Here is a 19,734-nt window from a genome sequence, read left to right as displayed (position 1 = left end):
ATAGTTCTTTAGTAAAGTTTCCCGTCTTTTAGAAATTTAACATTTTGCAAATAGCTTTTATATTTTCAGCAAATCCCATCAGCAATTAAAGTAAATTGCGTCTCCATTTTGAGCAAAGAAAGGCATTCACACTCGCATTATCGCAGGTAATGCTACTTTTCCAGTTATGATAGCTCCGTGTCTTGTTAGCATAAATCTTCTCCGCTGCTACATAAAAATGTCCAGCCGTATCGAGGAAGTGAAGACCTTCGTGGACCGAACGTACTCCAGAAGCCTGCGGTCAAATGAGCCGCCGTTCACATTTCCGTGGTCACATCAAGAAGCTCCGTGGAGTCTGGTGGAGATTTTCCAGCGTTCTCAGTCCTGCTACCGTAAGTATTGGATGAAACTCACACCAAAAATCCAGTGATGCTGATTTGACCACAGAAATGTGAACGGCGGCTCATTTGACTGCAGTCAATGTGAAGATACCATCTTCTCTTCTCCAGAACCTGAACTAGACACTAGGAACAGATGAGGGTATAGTGCATGTGCAGCAGAGCTGTTGATGGAAAGAAGATCATTCATTCAAACAGAGTCTGTTTGATTGACAGATTTAAAAGGAGAAATACTCGGAAATGCAAAAACAAAATGATTTCTTATTACATTTGTTCTCTTTCAAGAGAAAAATGACACAGAGACATGTTAAAATCTCTAAAAACAGGATTTTTATCGGAGGAAGACTTTAAAACATTAAGGTTGATTCAGACTTCTTGTCTGGAGGTTCCGGTGAAGACTCAGGAAGGCCCCAGAGGTCCAGTGTGTCTGGACGGGCCGGGAGGCGCCTTGAGGTTCTCCCGGCAGAGCTGGAGAAAGTTTGTGGAGGTGGAGTGTCGACCTGTGTGTCCAGAGAGAGTGGAGCTCCATGGCGCTCCATCATCACGCCGACGGTGACGACCAGAAGCCTCAAACAAATCATTAGTTTTCTAGAAATGACCTGATCGAGGGAGCTGCGGCGGTGTGGGGGGGATCAGGTTTTTGATGAGCTGACGGGCTCGCTTCACTGCGGCTGAGTCCGGATCTTCTGCTGTGAAACGGCGTCATGTCTTTGAAGGGTAATGAGCTGTTCCCCATTAAGAGAAGAGACTCCACTTCCCCTCTTCTTATAGGAGATGAAGGCTGCTGGGGGGGCAGGGGGGTCTGTAAAGAATTCATCCAGGTTTCTGCCATTCTCTCTGTGATGTTTAATAAAGTTTCTCCAGGGAAAGCGTACACTCACATATGAATCCTATAGCTCGTCGGGGTCCATGCTGCTGCAGGAGGACGGACGGGTTCTGGCAGCTGACAGAGCCCCCCCCCACGGCCAGTGGAGCCATCGCTCTTTGAAGCTCTTCTGCTGAGAGCCTCCCTGTTAAACATTTAGCATGTGAAGCTCGTAGGGGGGGCAGCACCCCCCCCCACTGCCTCCTTCCAGGCCTCAATAATTTACCTGAGCAAGGCTGACCCCCCCCTCTGAGAGCAGGCTTTTGTTTGGCCTTTATTTTGAAAGGCTACTTCCTCTAAGTAGCTGCAGTGAAGGTTTTCTGGATCTTCTGTCATCGATGAAGTTGGTGCAGTCAGGTGTGAGAGCTCACCTGCTCTCTCTTCTGTCTGACAGATCAAAGCTCCGTGGCTCCTCCCCTTTTTCTCAGGTGTTCCTGCTGCATTTGCAGGTGTCAAACTAAAAACCAAAGTGGTTAATAATGGAGCCGCCGTGTGTGAGACGGGCTTTCAGTGCGCTGTAACTTCAGTGTTGTCTAACATTTATTTTTAAAGAAGTTTCTGTTGTGTGAAGATAAAAAGAAAAGTAATTCATCCGAGTGAAACTATCACAGAAATATAAAAGGAAGTGGTGCAGCTGTCAGAGGGGGGTCGGGGTGTTGGTCCACCTTAACACCAAAAATCCCTCTGATTGAGGAACATCTTCAGCATGAAGAGTGGGGGTGTCCTGGTCTGAATTGGGCCTGACAGAACCTTTGTTCTCGGCCATTCTTTGGGTCGGGACTGAAGCTGAGCACATCAGGCGGTTCTGAACAGAAACACTTTGAAGAGCTGCTTTATGACTCGAAACAGTTGTGTGGAGCTAGATAGAACGGGTCAGAACCACCTTTGTGGAGAGGAACCTGGCTGCAGACGAGATGGCGCCTCACATCATTGGGCAAAAGTGGAAAATATAAAACTTGTCCTGACCCAAAAGGGTTGAGAAATGGAGAAAAAACTTCTATAAAAGAATAAAATGTTCTAGTCGGGTATTTTCTGTGTTTCCATTATAAAATGGACCCATTAAGTTGGACCAAACGGTACCATTTCTGGACCCTGCTGGTTGTAAGTCCATAGAAAAATGGAATCGACGGGTTAGGGCGGAGCTACTGTTGGAACCTGTTGATTGGCGGAAGGTCTGTATGACGGAAGCTGTTTTTATCACAATTTTCTCACAAATAACATTAAATATTTTGTGAAGTTTTATAAGTATTAATTGTCAGTTAACGGAGGAGGTGAGTTGGGTTTTTATGCTAACTCGTTTATATTTTTTAAATGTAAAGCGCTTCCAGCTGCGCAAAGTGTGAGAAGCGCTTTTATAAATAAAGTTTGATCCGATTCGTGTCGACAAAATCCCAAAAGCGGGAAAAAACGAGCAGCTGGATGACCTCCATTGTTCTTGCTAGCTTCACCCACACGTGCCCAAACCGCTCAGAGGAAACTAGACTTAGAGTTTCCAGTTAAAATAAAGTCTTTTTTAAATAATACGAGGGCATGAGTCATAAAGATACATCACCCAGGTCGGCGTCACTGTTCTGGAGCCAGACCTGGAGTTAGCGTCCGAAGCTCCTCCCACAAACCGCGGTCAAGTCCTGTCTGAAGAATACACGACTAAAAGAAAGACGACTTTCTTATCAGAATATTATAAGTATTAGAAACTCCAGGAGTTGTTTCGGGATTTGTACAGTTGGTTTCCGTGTTTTGTCGCCGCCCTGGTGGACACTAGAAGACCTTCATTATGAAGTGACAGATGTGCCGCCAAAACACGTTTCAGAACTTTTAGCCGTCTTCATCCAAATACTTGAATAACAGCAGGATGGAGTCGTTTCTGTGCAGAAGTCTGCAGCTCTTCTCTGAGCGATGTCTGCTGTCTGCGCAGCCAGAGCAGGCAGAGCAGCCAGAGCAGCCATCCCTAAACTCCAGCGGCTGCAATAGTTTCTACAGACGTGATGTTTGCAGGAAATGGTTGAGCACATAAATGCTTTCAAACTGCACCTTCATGTTTGTGTTTGTTCTAATTCATCTCCAGTTTTAGTTGTTCTGGACAAACGTTGGACTGACCTGCGTTTCCTTTGTTCTCATGTCCAACATCCTTTTTATTTAAACGTTTTAGAGTTGAAGTCCGCAGAGCTGCGTGACTCTTAACGTTTTACTCGTGTATCTCGTTGGAGCTTAAAATTGATTTAAAGGCGGCAGAACAAAAAAATAATTTTCAAAGTTTTTATTTTTGTTGTAAGTCAGCTGTTGTAAAACAGATCTTCACTCTGTGTAGTTATAACAGCTTTGACTAAAAATCATCACTTTTCAGTTCTTGGTCATCGTAGCTGAAGCAGAAACTTTCAAGGTTGAACTTTCTGGAGGTTTTGGACCATGTTTGTTATAAAGAACGTCTGATTGATCTCTTTTCAAGTTCATTTTCTTCTGTAAAAGAAAACGTATTGAATCAGCTGTTGGACAATATTTCATAACAATTCTGTGTTTATTTTGTTAAAATGTTTCCAGTTGTTGAAAATTATCTGCTTAAGTCGCTTTTTTTGGATTAGAAAGGTGAAAAATTAAATGCAAATGTGCAGAGTCTGCATGATTACATAGACATAACAAAATTAGATCCTTTAGGTCAACGTTTAAAGGAGGTTTTTAGGGGATTATAATCCTGCGGATTGTAAAGTGAATCAATCTGTGGTCACAAAGTTTACTCTCTGATAAGGAAACGCTTCCTTTCTTTAAAGCAGCATTTTTAGAAGCTGCTCCTGGATTTTCTCACATTTAAAGCTGAAGAAAAATGCGTCTTTTGAGCAGATTAGCGTCCTCCGCTGTGCTGACCTCACTGTTGTTGTGGAACTGTAGCTTCACTGCATTTACAGATTATAGAGCTGGCAAATGGCGAGAGCTTTTCCAACATGTCGCCATCTGTGATGCAGATTTGATAGCTGGAGCCTTCAGCGCCGACTCCTTTCACAGATTTGGCTAAAGAGCGGCGTGATCGTTGAGTAAACTGACAAACACGCCATTCAGCGGAGCTGCTTAGTCACATCTTTCACTGGCTTCTGTTCTTTTGACTCAAATTTGCGTCTCACTGTGAGCGTCGGTGAACAGCGGAAGGACACGGTCTTTCCTTCTAGATTAGCGCTGACGCCTGCTGCCGAAGAAGGAGGCGCAGCGAGTCTAGCTGAGCTGAGAGAGAAAAATCCCTCCTGAACCCGCCGACCCGTCTGCTTCCAGCTCGCCATGACGCACCCCAGCCACCACCTCAACTTCGGCATGAACCCCGACCACGCCCGCAACTCCCTGTCCAACTGCGGCATCCGTCAGCCCAAATACGGCGACCGGAAGGCCCACCAGATGTACATGAGGAAGAAAGGTGCGCCCCTCCCGCCACTCCTCCTCCCCCCGCCGCCTGTCTGTCTTTAACCTCTCCGCCTGCGTCTTCCAGGAATCAACACCCTGATTAACATCATGTCTCGCCTCGGGCAGGACGACCCCTCCCCCTCCAGGTAGGCCTCGGATCTGCACTTCCTGTGATTATGGCGCCCAGCAGGCCCGCTGATGGGAAAATGAACTGTAGCGTGGAAGCAGGGAGGTCTCGGGGGAAATACAGGGACTGACGGGGAGGACGGCCGCCGCGTCAGACGCAGGCTTGTGTTCTCGCTCATCTGTTTTCAAATCTTCAGGATCAATCACAACGAACGGCTGGAGTTCCTGGGCGACGCCGTGGTGGAGTTCCTCACCAGGTGAGATGGACGTCGGCGCTGATTGCACACGTTCCTCCCTCAGTGTTTTTTACGTGGTTTCCCGTTTGATCCGAGCTGCTGACACACTGGTAATTGAACCCCCCCCACCCCCCACCACCTTCAACAGCCTGAAAATCTCCATGACAACTCGCAATTAGCTGTCTTGAGCCGCCGTCAGTCTGCTGATGGTGTTTTTGACTTCGTCCCGGAGCAAAGACCTCCCCCTATGAGGGATCCCAAGTTTTACACACTTTGTAGTCATGGCAACAAGTAGAAGTACAACAAAAATGCAAAAAGGAATATGACTGTATATGAGAACTGGACCAAGTGACCCCCCCCCCCCAGTCATAAACCGACCAGGTGCCTCAATACAAGTGGGTGGAGCCTGCTGGCTTCAATGTTCAAAACGTTTGATTGATAGATCCTCCTGAGACTGCTTTTAGTGGAAGGGGTGTGGCCTTCCAACACGCTCACTTCTGATTGGTTAGAGTGGTTGCCATGAAAACTCAGAACAATCACTGCTTACTGATTTCGTTAGTGTCTGTATAACAAACAAAGATGGCGACAGAATTGACTTCTTAGGTTGGAAGTAAACCACTCTGTATGGATGATGTCACCCTCACTCAGTCCAGTTCTCATATACAGTCAATGGCAGGAAGACATAATTGACATCTGCTATAAATACAATTCTCAATCTCATACAGGTGACTGAATAACATTAAAATATAAAATATTTCTGATTTAGCTTCACTGGACAAGAAATGGAAGCTTGTTCACCAAATCTAGAACTGCTGTTGCTTCACCGACTCAAACTGTAAAACGTGTAATGAGAACTTTTCTGACTCACACGCTAAATAATAAATTAGCTAAATCCCAGTTGTGTCTGAATTCCCTCACTACTCTCCAGTTAGTGCTCTATAGGGTCTTCATCATTTTGTTGGAGTGCCAAAAATCCACAAATCCAAAATTGAGTTTTCCCACAAGTCTCTGCAAAAATCACTAGATTGGTAAATATAGACCACAATGCACTGCGTTGAGCGATTTTTATAAATTATCCAAGTTTTTAGCATCAGAACTTTGTAAATTATCTTTGTAAAATCTTCATTTTATTTGGTTTTTACTTCAAAAAATAAAATAAAAAGTAGTGATCGTGTGTAGGAAAAGAGAGAGATTCTCGTAGAGGTTCAGCAGTACGGAGGACATTCAGACAAAACCGAATACTAATCCGAATGAGTTTCAAATTTCAAAGGTCAGACAGGACTGTCGTCAGGAAGCTGAACATGTCGACCCTGAAGCACGGAGCAGAACGAACACGTCCAGAACCAGGACTCCTGTGAACGCTGTCACAGAGAAAACGCTTTTCTCTCCGACTGAACCCACAGCTTCAGCCGCCCCTCTCTGATTGTTGGCGTCTGACAAAACACGCTCGACCTGCGCTCTGGCCCCCTGAATTATTTATCTGCCTCCTGTCCAGTTTAATGGGAACAGCAGACCCAGCTGCCCTCTGAGGCCCGGCGGGCCGGCCAGCAGAATGTTCTGTACATCTGAGCAGGAAGGAGGAGCCACACATGAAACATCAACAAAAGCACAGATTTTATCAAATAGCTAGAAGTAAAGAACATGTTTAAAACTACAAGAATCCTTTCAAAGTTAATCAGGTTCAGCAGAACCAGAATCTGACGATGAGCTCTCAGACGTACCGATCGGTCCGTGTAGAGGCTGAGTTCTGAGTGACTCCACCACCTGTAGGCAAAGACGCTCCTCAGTAAGGACTTCCTGTCACGCTGGAGTGTTTCTTTATTACTCCGAGTGTTTTGTTTTCTCACTGAGATCTCCGTCCTCCAGCAAATGGGCCGCTCTTGAATGTGGGAACAGGCGGCCACCTGCTTTCTCCTCTTTACCCTGATGAGAAACGACTGCTTTAATTCAAATGAAATCAAATGACACGCTGCGGTAACCGAGACGCCAGACCCAAATGAAAATGGACCCGGCTCTCCAGGATCCCAGCTGTGGAACCACTGAACCGTTTGTGTCTGTTTCAGAGCAGAAAACCGGGATTATGAGGGCTGCATCACCTGCAGTAATGCTGGTGAGAAGGCTGTGGGCTGAATGTGGCTGCTGTCGATGCTAGTGCTGAAAACGCTGAAGCTGATGGCTGAAAACGCTGAAGCCTAAAGCGTGCTGAAATACTAGTTAAGTGCAAAATTTTACCAAAGCAGCTAGCATAATAGTAAAATATTAACTAATCTCCAAATTATCCTAAAAAAACTGGAAAATTTCAATTTTTGTCAAAACAGATAGCATAATGCTAAAATGTTAGCTAAACTCTAAATTGGTCTAAAAAACTGGAAAAATCTCAAAATTAGACAAAACAGATAGCATAATGCTAAAATGTTAGCTAAACTCTAAATTGGCCAAAAAAAATTGGAAAAAGAAATTCGAAATTGGCCAAAAAACTTGCATAATGCTAAAATGTTAGCTAAGCTGCAAATTATCCATAAAAAATGGAAAAAAGTGTAATTTTCCCAAAACAGCTAGCATATTGTTAAAATATTACCACAACTCTAAATTAGCCTAAAAAACTGTTTTTTTAAATTGTCTACAAGAGCTAGCATAATGTGAAAATATATAAGCTACACTCCAAATTAGCCTTAAAATATGGAAAAAAAATCACAGTTGGCGCCATGCAGCTCAGGTCCCCTTCTCGTCACTTTTTGATGTTCTGGGTGTCCCCGACCCCTCGTTTTTTGTCGTACTGGTTATTCCCATTAAGTTAGGGGTTCCCAACTTCCAGGCCACAAACCGGTACTGGTCCAATGGTCGCCTGGTATCAGGCCACAGATGTTAATCAGGGGTCCTCAACCCAAAGACCACAAACCGGTACTGGTCTAAAGGTCGCTTGGTACCAGACCACAGGCTCTAATCAGGGGTCCACGACCCACAGAATGCGGACTGGACCAGTATCGGTGTAAGTCCAGCATCTGGTACCTTGTCCTGAGGGTTTTCGGCCCCTGACTTATTGGGACTAGCCAATACATCAAAAAACGACAAGTTGGGGGCACCCAAAACATGAAAAAGTGGCGCGGAAGGGGCCCGAAGTGAGAATGTGCTGTGAATCACGTGCGTGCAGCATTCACATGCAGTTAGTAAGTAGCCAGTACTCACACTTTAATAACGACTAGAGTCGGGGTGTCAAACGCATCCCCATGGAAAACATGGGGCCAAACTCTGACACCCCTAGACTAGAGTACGGCGTACGGACAGCATCACCTGGACGTCATACGTGTCTGTAACTTCCGTTAGCCTTACGAATTCTTCACAATACACTCACCACACGCACGACAATGGTACGTTCCATTGAGACCCCACCATTCCTGGACATCCCAGAATCCTTCACGTTTTAAGACTTAAGGAAGTTGTAGAGAAAACGTCTAAAACTGTCCGTCTTTCTGTCCTCAGCGTCCATCTGTACTACCTGTTTCCAAGCTTAGAGGAAGGCGGCCTGGCCACCTACCGGACCGCCATCGTTCAGAACCAGCACTTAGCCATGCTGGCCAAGGTAAGCATCCGTGTGACCCCCCACTGACGGGACGTCCTCATCACTCTGTTCCCCTCCGGTTTGTAATTGCAGTTCAAAGGTTGTTGTTTTGGAGTCTGGTGGGGTTGGAGTCCCCGCAGGCCCCCGGAGGTCTTCCTAAATCACTCCGTGCTCTTGTTATCTCCCGTCCTCCACTCAGTCTCCATCTTCCTCACTGTCTCGTCAGGCTCGCACGCGTGTAAAGAACAATAATCGTCCCGCGATGTGGAGAAAGCAATTAAAAACTCCCATCTTTCATGTTGCTCCCCGCTGAATACAGAGACGCTGCCGCCCGAATCCGTGCCGGTGCCGTGCAGCACTTTGGCTTGTTTCAATTTACCGCTCGCAGTAAAGTGAGTCTGATACGGCGCTCGCCGCTGCCAAGTTGTTTACCAGGCTCCTCTAAAGCCCTCTGCTCAAGAACACTCGCAATTATCTTTCAGAGAATATCTTCAGCGAGTAACGGCGCAGTCTGCCACTTCACGGCGAGGCTTAAGTCGAGCTGGAGTATTTGTGAACGGTGATTTAATTTGTCTCCGTAATCACTGGGGTGCAAACCAGCAACAGTTATGGGGAATAATTAAAAGCGGTAGTTCTGCACCGCCAAGACTCATTTTGACTCAGCATATGGATTATTTCTAATATTTCTCTTATCGCCGTTTGCACAAAAAGCTCCGTTCATTTCCATTGAACCTGTCATGAGACGGTTTATTACCGCTCAGTTTGTGTCACTCACAGCTTCTTTACTGGATTAACCACATTTACTGTTGATTAAACCACTAAAATACTCAGAAATGCATGTATGGATCCACATCCGTTTATCCAAACAAACGTTGCTCTTTTCTGCTGTTTCTTTAAAATCCTGCACTCTTATAGTTTCATTTAATGTTCTTTTATTATTTCCTTTCTCAAAGTTTGTTCTTTATATCTCTGTAAAACACTTTGAATTGTCTCCGTGCACAAAAGGTTCAAATCAAACGTCTTTACTTCATAAATATGAAATGAATAAACTTCACTTTATTGTGGCCTTCAGCACTTGATTGTTGTTTGTTTTAAATACTCCTGGAAGGAGACCTTGAGTAAAGGCTCCTTCAAAATAAAATATGAATATGACAGAAGCTCCATTCATGAGTCTGTGTGTGACTGTGTATTTGTGTAGTCAGTGTTCGTGTGTGTGTGTGTTCTCTGCAGGTTTCTCCTCCGGTTCAGTTCTGTTTCATGAGTTCTGGTATCAGAACCACACAGCAGAACCTCTTCCTGCCAGAGCTGACGGTTCCTTTAGTCTCTGGATTTGTTTTAGTCTTTTTTAGTTCTGGTTATTTAGGACGGATGTGAGACTGTTCTGATGATGAAAACCTGAAGAACTGAATCTTCTTTCAGAAACTGGAGCTGGATCGCTTCATGCTTTATGCTCACGGGCCGGACCTGTGCCGGGAATCGGACCTGCGGCACGCAATGGCCAACTGCTTTGAGGCTCTCATTGGTGAGACGTTTAAGAGAAATGTGAACGTTTTTGTGCTTTGAACAAAGAAAAAGATTTAAACGCACAGATGTTTTGTTGTGAGAGAGCACTCACTACTTTGACTTTTTTATTTTAGCTATAAAATTTAAAAAGTTTACTGTCTTGGTTTCTTAAACAGTTTTAATCTTTCTAAAAACTTTTAAAATTCTGATTGAAATTCTTTACTCATTTCTTCTCCTACATCTCCAGTTGTCGTCTTTCCTTTTCATTTTGTATTTATATTCAGTATTATTTATCTCATATCAGTATTGACATTTTTTACATTTAGAAACATTTTCTTTTTCCTGTCAAACAGAGATGATGAATTCTTTCAGCGTAGACGTTTTGTTCAGCTGCGTTGTTGTGAGATGAGCTTCAGTGTATTTCTGCTTGTTCACCTGTAAATGTCTGCTGGATCTCAGTCAGAGTGAGAACATTTCACATCTTTACTGATCTCTGGAGACGTTCTTTGACCTTCAGCACAATAGTTCCTCTGCTCAGCTTCAGCCTTCACCAAACTGATGATTCATCTGCAGCAGCTGATCGAGTTTGGACAACAATTAGGACTCAGTGGAGGGACAGTTCACTCAAGTAAAGATGTATGCAGACATGCACACACATAAATCGGTGCAGAAGCACACACACACACAAATGCATGCAGAAACATCCTTCTCTGGTTTCCTGCTGACTGCAGAGTTCTTCTCCTGTAGTTCTCCTGGTCTCACCTGCATCTTAATCTACCTGGTTAGTCATCTCTCCCTCTCCTGATGATACGTGGAGAAGCTGCTAACTTTAACCCCTCCCTGACCAACCTCCGTACACATTCTAGCCAAAGTTCAGCAGCAGCAAACTTAAGCTAGCTACCTAGCTAGCAAAGTGACCCCTGCTTGGCCCCGCCCTCATTACAGGTTTATTCAGAGTAGATGAAACCATCACCTGTTCTGGTTTCTTCTTCTCTGAGGTTCCACTAAAGTGGTGATAAAACAAATGTTTTATCCCCTTTTCTTATACCCCCCCCCTCCCCCTCCGATGGTGATTCTGGGTGAGAGCGACGCCACGCTCGTGATGACTCACGCTGTCACTCTCTCATTTCCGACTCTCGCCGTCTCGCTGGGATCTGTGGCGTGCGTTTGTCGTCTGCTGCGAAGGGCGTGCGGCGCCGTCGTCTCCGCCTGACACAAACGTCAAACCGCAACTTTGCAGGAAAGCAGCAGGTGCCGCGTCGACAGGCGAACGTGTTTTTTCTGAAGTTGGCATCTTTTTTGTGTGTGTTTTTTTTTGTGCACGAGGGCAGAATCCAGATGAAGCTCCTTTTGAAATGGAAGATGACAGGCTCAGGACGAAAACTGTAACCGCTTACAATCCGTGTTTTCTGACCTTGCTTTTATTTGTTTCTCTGCCGCGCTGACCGTTGAACCCGCCGGTGTTGGAAAATGGCAGATAATCTCCTGCTTTGCATGGGCAGAGCTCTCTGCCGCTAACCCTGAGGCGGGGCCGTCCTCCTGGCGGAGACGGGGGCCCGCAGTCGGAGGAATGGAGAGCAAAAGGATCTGCAATGCAAATGGCTGCCCTGCAACCCTGAATAATTCAAAGTGTTGAATGGAAATCTTGCTTTTCTGATCCCCTGTCATTAACTGCTGCTGGAGTGGGCCATTCTCATTTGGGCTCTTTTGCCCTGCCTGCCCCCCACACACCCCCCCTCTTGCTTTTTTTTATCCCTCTTCTTCTGTAGTTTTCCTCTCTTGGCCACTTTACCTCTCCGACTGTGCATCCATAGAAACTGCTGCCCTCTCAGGTCCTCCTGCCTCATGAGCTCCATGGCTCCACCGAGAGAAACTCGCTGTTATGTGACGGATATACGGAGCTGAGGAAACCGCAGCTCGCTCGCCTCACCCCTTCGTTCCATCTCGCCTTCGACTGCCGTTGGGAAACTTCTATCTATCTTCTCGTCTGAGTTTTGTTTACTTCTTCGCCTCTGATGTGTTGGTTTTCCGTGTCCGTCTGCCGCCTCGGCCCCCGTCGAGCCGAGAGGGAGCGGCTTAATATATTATTTGATGGATTAGAGCCTGAGCGTTTTTGAATAATTCATTCTTGGTTATTAATGTGACTGTCAGGCGCTGCTGTTTCATATTGCCCTCGACTCCGGGTTTTTATTGGTCACTGAAAGCAGACAGTAGAATTCTAGCCTCACGCGGACCGGCGGGCGTGCACGGGGGTTCATCAAGGGCCGGATGGAAACGGGGTCAACTTCTGGTCCCCGCGTCAAATTCACGGGGGGGACTGAACTCTGAGATCTCGACCAGTTATAGTTGTCAAAAATCTTGCAGCATTTTCAAACATGTTGGTAAAATGATGCTGAATTGATGGAATTTTATAGTTTTTATGGGTCAAAAAGATTTGAAACCACAAAATCAATTCAGTTTGTTTGTATAGTCAAACATCACAATACTTCTGTCTCAATGGGCTTCAGAGCGCTAACTGTACAAAAACATAAAGTCAGTCTTAAAATGTAAACAATAGCTGTTACTAAAGAGAATAAACTGAACTGAGCATCCTAACATTCACACCAAACACGGTTCGCGCAACAAATTTGCTGGTCATGGCCAGTCAAAAAATGTGATCCTGAGTTTAATGCATTTAGGATGATCGCTATAAGGAACGGGGTCTGTGGATATCTCTCTGAGAATGAATGGAAGACACAGAGAACATCGGTAATCGTGCCTCCATGTTTGGGTTTATATGATGTTTATTCGAAGATTTTCCTGGTACGGGGGCTGTGCCTCTATGACAGCCACTTCCACTGTGTTTCTGTGTCTCTGTGGCTGAGCTTGTCTCATAGGAGACGGTCAGTAAAATAAGGGGACCCTTTTCGTTCCTTTTTTTTTTTTTTTTTAATGTTTCAATGAGGCAAGCGAGCCAAGCGAAAAGCATTCAGTGTGAATGCACTACTAGGAAAAACTCCAAAAAAAGAGACAATTCAGGGACAAAAGGAGAAACCTCACGGATGTCCACATGAAGGAGAAATCTTCTCCCAGGACGGACAGGCGATGTACCAGGACTGTTAAAGAGGAATTAGCTTAACTCTACAACTACATGTTTGATTAGTGTAGCAGATGATCCCTCAACCAGATGGAACTGATAACGAGCCAGAGGCGAGGTCCACGGCCAAGAACAGGAGCACAGATGATCCACCTGGAATCTGAAATCTCTCCCACTCCCCCAGAGGGGAGTTGGAAAGAGGAACAACACGTAAATCACACTTCACCAAACAGCGTGGGTTTTCACCGGGGACTCCGACTTCCTCCCACCGTCCAAAAACATGCTTCATAGGTTCATTGGTGACTCTAAATTGCCCCTAGGTGTGAATGTGAGAGTGCATGTGTGTGTGATTGAGGCCCTGTGACAGACTGGCGACCTGTCCAGGGTGAACCCCGCCTTCACCCTTCAGTAGCCGGGTTAGGCTCCGGCACCCCCGCGACCCCGAAAGGGAAGAAGCGGACAAGACAAGAAGAAAAGATGAATTTTTTTTCAGCTTAAAATTTTGTTTCTAAGTTTGAAACTCAAAATTTTTGTTTCAAAACTGTTTTCAGTTTCAACTCATTCTTTTCACTTTAAGCCTTTTTTTTGACCCCATTCTGGCGGCACGCAAGACGGCGTAATTTTCTTGCTTCTTATGAAATGTTCGTAAAAGGTAACTTTTTTGATGGCCGGAACGCTGTTCATTACGCGACTTTCCTGGTGATCTATGACCTCGCTCGCTTGCCGCACAGTACATACAATACAGACATTTTCTGCCCCTAATTATCCACATTCCCAGAGTCAGTGAATTCACCAGGATGGAGGTTATGATTGGTTCATTCGTGTTAGCCCCACCCTCACGCGCCAGAATGATGGCAAAAGTTTCAAACCGCAAATTTTTTAGATTCTAAACCGAAAAGAGTTTAAAGTGAAAAAAAGTTTTGCAATTTACATTTTGAGTTATGAAGCTTAAAAACAGAAGACAATTAAACGTGTATTAGAATTGCAGAAATCTTTGTACACTTTTATTTTTTTTAGCTTAACATTAATATTTTATCTGAATTTTTTTCAAGTTTTTTTCTTTGTGTTTCCAATCTTAATGGCTCAGCTGAAGGTCTCCTCTTTTATTCGAAGCAACTTCATGAAAGTTTCAGTCTCCTGTTCGTAGTTGACCATTGGGGGGGTTGAATGTACCAGCGCTCGGCATGATGGGACTGTGAGATGAGTTCTGGATTGCTGAGTGTTTGATGTCTCTTTACGGGCTGATGGAGGAGCTCTCATCTCCATTTAATGATCTCGGCTGGTTTACGTTTGATTGCATCGCTTTGGGGCGCACTTTCTTTTCCCTCACTTGTCAGAGCTGTTCTCTCTAGACTTCTTCTTGGTTTCTTCCACCACGGGCGTCTTTGATTGACTCCAAAGGTGTGGCTTTTAGATTTTTAATCCATTTTTAATCCCTGGAGCCTCTGCTGGTTCCTCCTGCTTAGCTCTGCAGTCTTGTTTCTCTTGAAGAAGTTTTAAAATCAAACTTTAAAGGTTTGGGAAACTGTCAAAATCTGCATCGTCATTACCCCCCCCCCACAACCTACATAGAGACACATTTGAAGGCAGAGACACGTCCTCATGTGGATGGTTTGTTAACCTATTACAGCTGCTGTTTGGAGCTACATCGAGGAAGACATTCCTCTTTCTCAGCTGATCTTCCATTTCTGGAGTCTTCTCTCTGGGTCACACAGTTCCCCAGACATGTTGAGTTAGAAGAGGTTCTGGTCCACAAACATCTGCTAAGGCTTTTGGTGGGTTTCTGTATTTGCTGACTTGAAGACCTAAGGTTTGTATTACACTCTAATACAGATAAACTAACTGATTTAAAGATCCACTCCAATGAAAATGATAATTTTTTAGAATTTTTGAGGCATTTGTCTAATGATGGAGGACATATATAAAGAAAATTCAGTTAAAAAAACTATTTTTGTTCAAATTGTTGTGAATCAGGAGCAGATTACATAAATGCTCTTGGAAAAAGTTTGTAGTAGATGCGTACAAACTACCAGGAGCACCATGCTCCGCCCCATTCTGATGCATCCACTTACTGACTAATAGATCCATGAACGTCTTTGTTTTCCTCGTCTGAGCTGGAATCTGGACGGCTGGATGGCGCCGAAATCTGTCGCCGTTTTTGTTGCACCCCTTATCATAGATTGGGACTGCAAGTTAGCGGGAAAGAGTGCGGACAAAGGGGTCATGGGAAATGAGCACAGAATTACTCCACGCCCACAACTCAGAGGTGAATGTTATTGAACTCCTGCTGCCCTGCAGAAACTATGTCCTGGAAAACGACACGGGTGTCTCCATTTTGGCTAAATCAGAATCATAATGAAAAGATCTCTGGGAACGCTTTGGAAATAGATCAGAGGATGATAAGCTAGCAGGAGTGTGTGTAAACAGACGGGTGATGGGAAATGGGGGTGGGGTTGCCCTATGCCAACGACCAAGTCCACAACTTGGAGGGGAATTTCGACTGAACTCTTGCTGCTCTGCAGAAACTGTGTCCTGAAAACAATAAGTTTTGTGATTTTTTTTTTTTTTTTTTTTTTTTTTTCAAAAACGTCTAAATCATAATCAAATGCGGAACCGGTACCGGTCCAAGTCCTAGTACCAATACACGTCCTGAGGGTTGGTGACCTCTAATTAGCGTATGCATTTTTCCCTGTCTGTCGCCCGGTACCAAGTGGCCCTCGGACCGGTACCGGTTCGTGGCTCAGAGGTTATACCTCTGATTTGATGGGAATGCCGAATTTGACCCAAAACGCCAAAAAGTGACACGGAGGCGTCCAAACCGTACGTCCTAAATGAGGAGTTTTGAGTGAGAATTTGTTGGTTTTTCACTTCCAGTTTGTGTTATGATGCTCGGCTGCATCAACTTCTCATGAACCTTTTGGTTGAAGACGGTGATCTTGATCATTTAAAGCACATTGATAGTCAACTATACAACTGATGAAGTCCCAGACCATAATACTCCCTCCTTGCGGTACACAGTAGGTTTAATCCAATGACCTGCGTCTATCACTCTTTCATGTCTTATACTTCTGCTGAAGTAAAACATTAATTTAATTTCTGCTCTAACAATCAAATATCATCTACATAACTCATCTGTCCTCTTCCCTTACATTTTCTATACATCATATTTGCTTTTCACATCTGCTAACTTGTAGTGATGTCATTTCCTGTCTGAAGTGTCCACCAAACCAGAGCAAATAAACTTCCTCTACCTCACTCAGCACACCAGGACTTTCAGTCTGCTCTCCAGCGAGTCTCCTGACAGACTTCCTGGAGTGCGGCCGTCACAAAGCCGCTGGGTTTATCTCTGGGATGGTCCACTAGTTCTGGGAAAGCTCGTCTGAGCTGCAGACCAAAGAACCTCGGTTCCCCTGGAAACAATGGTCCTGCAGTTGACCCCGATGAAGTTCTCTCCAGCAGAAGATCTGATGCATCAAAGAGCAAAGGCACCGGTAGTGTTGTGCATTTTGAATAGAAATCTGCCACTGATGTGGAGCCGAGAGACCTTCATTTCACTCTGATGTTGTTACTCATTTAACGCTTCTACTGGATGATGAACATTTTTATGAACATTTAATGAAAGATGGAGAAATTATTTAGCAAAAACAAATTCCAGAGGTGCTCATCTCTGCACAGACATGGATGTTTTCATGTTTGTAGACGTGTCAGGCGTAATGAAATATGTATGTTAGTTTGTACAGTTGTCTGTGTGGATCTTTGTGCAAATATGTGTGTAGGTTTGTCCAGACAATGGTCCTTGGTGTTGGGTTACGCACAGAAGTACAGTTGTGGGCAAATTAGCACAGACAACCCCGCCCCCTTTCCCATCCCTGTTGCTCAGACTCTTCTCTACAGCCACTCACAGAACATTAACAGTGCAACAAAAATGTTGAGCAGAAGATAGAAATGGGAAATCAGTAAAACGAAGACGTTCATGGATCTGTTTGTCTGCTTCAGAATGGGGGTGGAGCAGGGGGCTTGTGGCTCCGCCCAGCATAGTTTTTATGTCACAAATACAATATTTTTCAAACGATTTTTTCTACTTTGCTCCTGATTTACGTTTTAAATAATTAAATATAATTTTAAGCTTAATTTTCCCAATATATGTCACAAGAACTTGATAAAACCGTTTTTTATCGGAGTGAGTTTTTAAGGCCCTTTAGTTCAGGGAGGTCCGCAGTGTCTGCATTATTTCTAGATATCCAGGCTCCACTCATGACTGATCACTTGGTTCAAGTGTGTCCCTCCAAACATTCCAGAACAGGAGATGATGGAAAACATTTAGGAATGTGGTCCTCAAGGCCTTCCGTTGCCTATCTCTCTTGTAGTAGTTTATGTTCTCTGTAGTATATCCACTATTTTTCCTCTATTTCTTACCCATATTTTCTAAATTTCATTTTTTTAATGGAAAGAATACATGTATCCATGATGTTCTAGTTTTTTTGGAAAGGTTCTCCTCAGAAGTACCTGGTTAGTCCAAAGGTGACATTACAGAACCCCAGTTGTAAAAATAAAATCTTTTCTAAACTGGGGTTTCTCTTTTTGCTGCCAGACCGGATCAGAAAAAATCCTTTGCATTCCTTTTCCTTTTGTTCTTCTTTGAAAACCTCTATTGAACCATTCAAGGACAACAAACTGCATTCTTAGCAAAAACCGATTTATCTGTGGCAGTATTTTCCGGCTGAATCCTTTTTTGTCATGTAAGAGTATAGCGGAGCTTCTGCTCAAACGCTGGGACTCCGTAAATGAAAGAGAAAAGCAGACGAGCAAAGAAGAGGATTAAAAGGTTTGAGGATTCAGAGCAAAGAAAACCATCTTACAGGACGGCCAAATGTCGAGATATTTGACTGAACGTGTCGCATATGAAAAAAATGGAATTGGCCCCTGAATTAATACAGACGAGTAACTGTAACATTTCTTCATCTGAAAGCAGCTCATCTGTGATGGTTCCTGTAGAGTTCATTCTTCATTATCATCAATCGTGTCTTAGCGACCGTTCTCAGTCTGTGATCAAAGAAAACACATTTTTTATCACTGAAACAGAATTTTTCTCATTCATATTAATACGTCGTCTCCATGTTGTTAAGCTTATAAAACATTAGAAGATTTCTCCACGTGAGTGTCAGGGAAGGCAGATAGAGTGGGAGTTCTTTGGTGTTTGTTTGTGTTTTTATGGCTTCTGTTGTGTAGGTGTGTGTGTGTGTAAATGGCCTGTTAGCCATCTGAAAGCAGTTTTCCTCCTCAGATGATGAATCCCTCGTATGTTTTTGATGTCGTCCATGAAAGCGTTTAGACGTGCGACTGCGCCGCGCCCCATTTCCACCGGCTCATTTATGTTCATAATAAAAACCAGGGCGCGATTGTGTACCCAATTTGCCAGGTGGTTATTGCTTTCTAAATTGAATGAGCCACCCTAAGTGCAATGGTGACGATTTGTACGCTGCTTTAAGGCACCGTGATAGTTCCCCTGATTTTAGCAAATGCAGAAGAAAGAAGAAACGACACAAAGGAACAAGTTAAAACTGGAGTTACATCGCTCTCACCAAAATATAGAAGTACTTGTTCTGTCCTCGCTGTGGAGGATCTCTTCACTTTTTTACACCGTCATTTCAAATGTTTTTTTCATTCACCAGCGCTTGTGTGTGCGAGTGTTTTTGTGTGTGCATGGATCCGTGATGATGGAGCGTGTCGAACATTCAGACATTATGTTCTCATCTAGCAGTGACTTTAAAGTCTTCAGCCGCCCTACGAGTGGATACAGGCTATGGGGTTAAAAAGGGTCAAACCTGTTTGGGTCATAGACTGCTCAGTGATCCTTCATGCACTACAGGTTGTAGTGAACATTTATGCAACACGTAAGGGTGAAACAGGTGAGAAGTTCTGCAACCTGACTGTTAAAAATGAGGGAATTAGTCGATCAGAGTGTAGTTTGTGTAGATATCATACAAGCACTTGTGTATCCAAGACATTCTCACTGGTGCCTTAACCCCATCCCCCAAGGGTTGCAGATCCTTGATTTTACAAACAGCCAGCACGTCAGAGAATTGGGGGAGACCCAAAACGATTTTTGCAATTGATCCTCAATGGGTTCTCAACAAGTATTTAACTTTTATTTTTGTTTGAAGAGACTGTTAAACATATTTGTCACGCTTTGGTGAGACGCTCCTTTCTGGCTGTCGCGGGCACCAATGTGCCCGGCAGCTCCTTGAGCTATTCTATTTTTGTTCAGTTGTTTACAGCAATTTAGCACTAAGTGGTGGCACTGCTGTTCATGTTTACTACTGTTAATACTTGTCAGAGCAATAGTATTACTGATTTGTACAAAAGTGTCTCTTCTTTGTTGCACAAAATAATGCACAGGTTCTTTATTATGATTGTGTTCAAGCTGAAAAAATGAATGGGGAAATGTTTTCCCCAAAAATATGTTCTTCTATGTATTGTGAGTTATTAGAGATGATTATAACCATTTATCGCTGTATCACGATATCGATATCGTGAGCCATGTATCGTATCACATCGTGAGGTACCCAGTGATTCTCAGCACTATTATAACTCATGGATCTGTGATC

General features: G+C 44.1%; 1 protein-coding gene across 1 annotated transcript in view; it reads left to right on the top strand.

The window, feature by feature from the left end:
- The window catches only part of drosha (drosha ribonuclease III), a 98,634-nt gene that overhangs the window by 36,140 nt on the left and 42,760 nt on the right, over window positions 1-19,734 (top strand). The window contains exons 18-22 of the mRNA XM_024279554.2: window positions 4,501-4,639; window positions 4,712-4,772; window positions 4,950-5,009; window positions 8,469-8,568; window positions 9,967-10,069. Coding sequence (XP_024135322.1) covers window positions 4,501-4,639; window positions 4,712-4,772; window positions 4,950-5,009; window positions 8,469-8,568; window positions 9,967-10,069 — 463 coding nt within the window. The remainder of the gene's footprint in view (window positions 1-4,500; window positions 4,640-4,711; window positions 4,773-4,949; window positions 5,010-8,468; window positions 8,569-9,966; window positions 10,070-19,734) is intronic.

This window comes from Oryzias melastigma, linkage group LG20, assembly GCF_002922805.2.
Source record: "Oryzias melastigma strain HK-1 linkage group LG20, ASM292280v2, whole genome shotgun sequence".
In the NCBI taxonomy this organism is placed as follows: Eukaryota; Metazoa; Chordata; class Actinopteri; order Beloniformes; family Adrianichthyidae; genus Oryzias; species Oryzias melastigma.
Note: the sequence above shows the minus strand (reverse complement) of the source record. Positions and strands in the feature narration are given on the sequence as shown.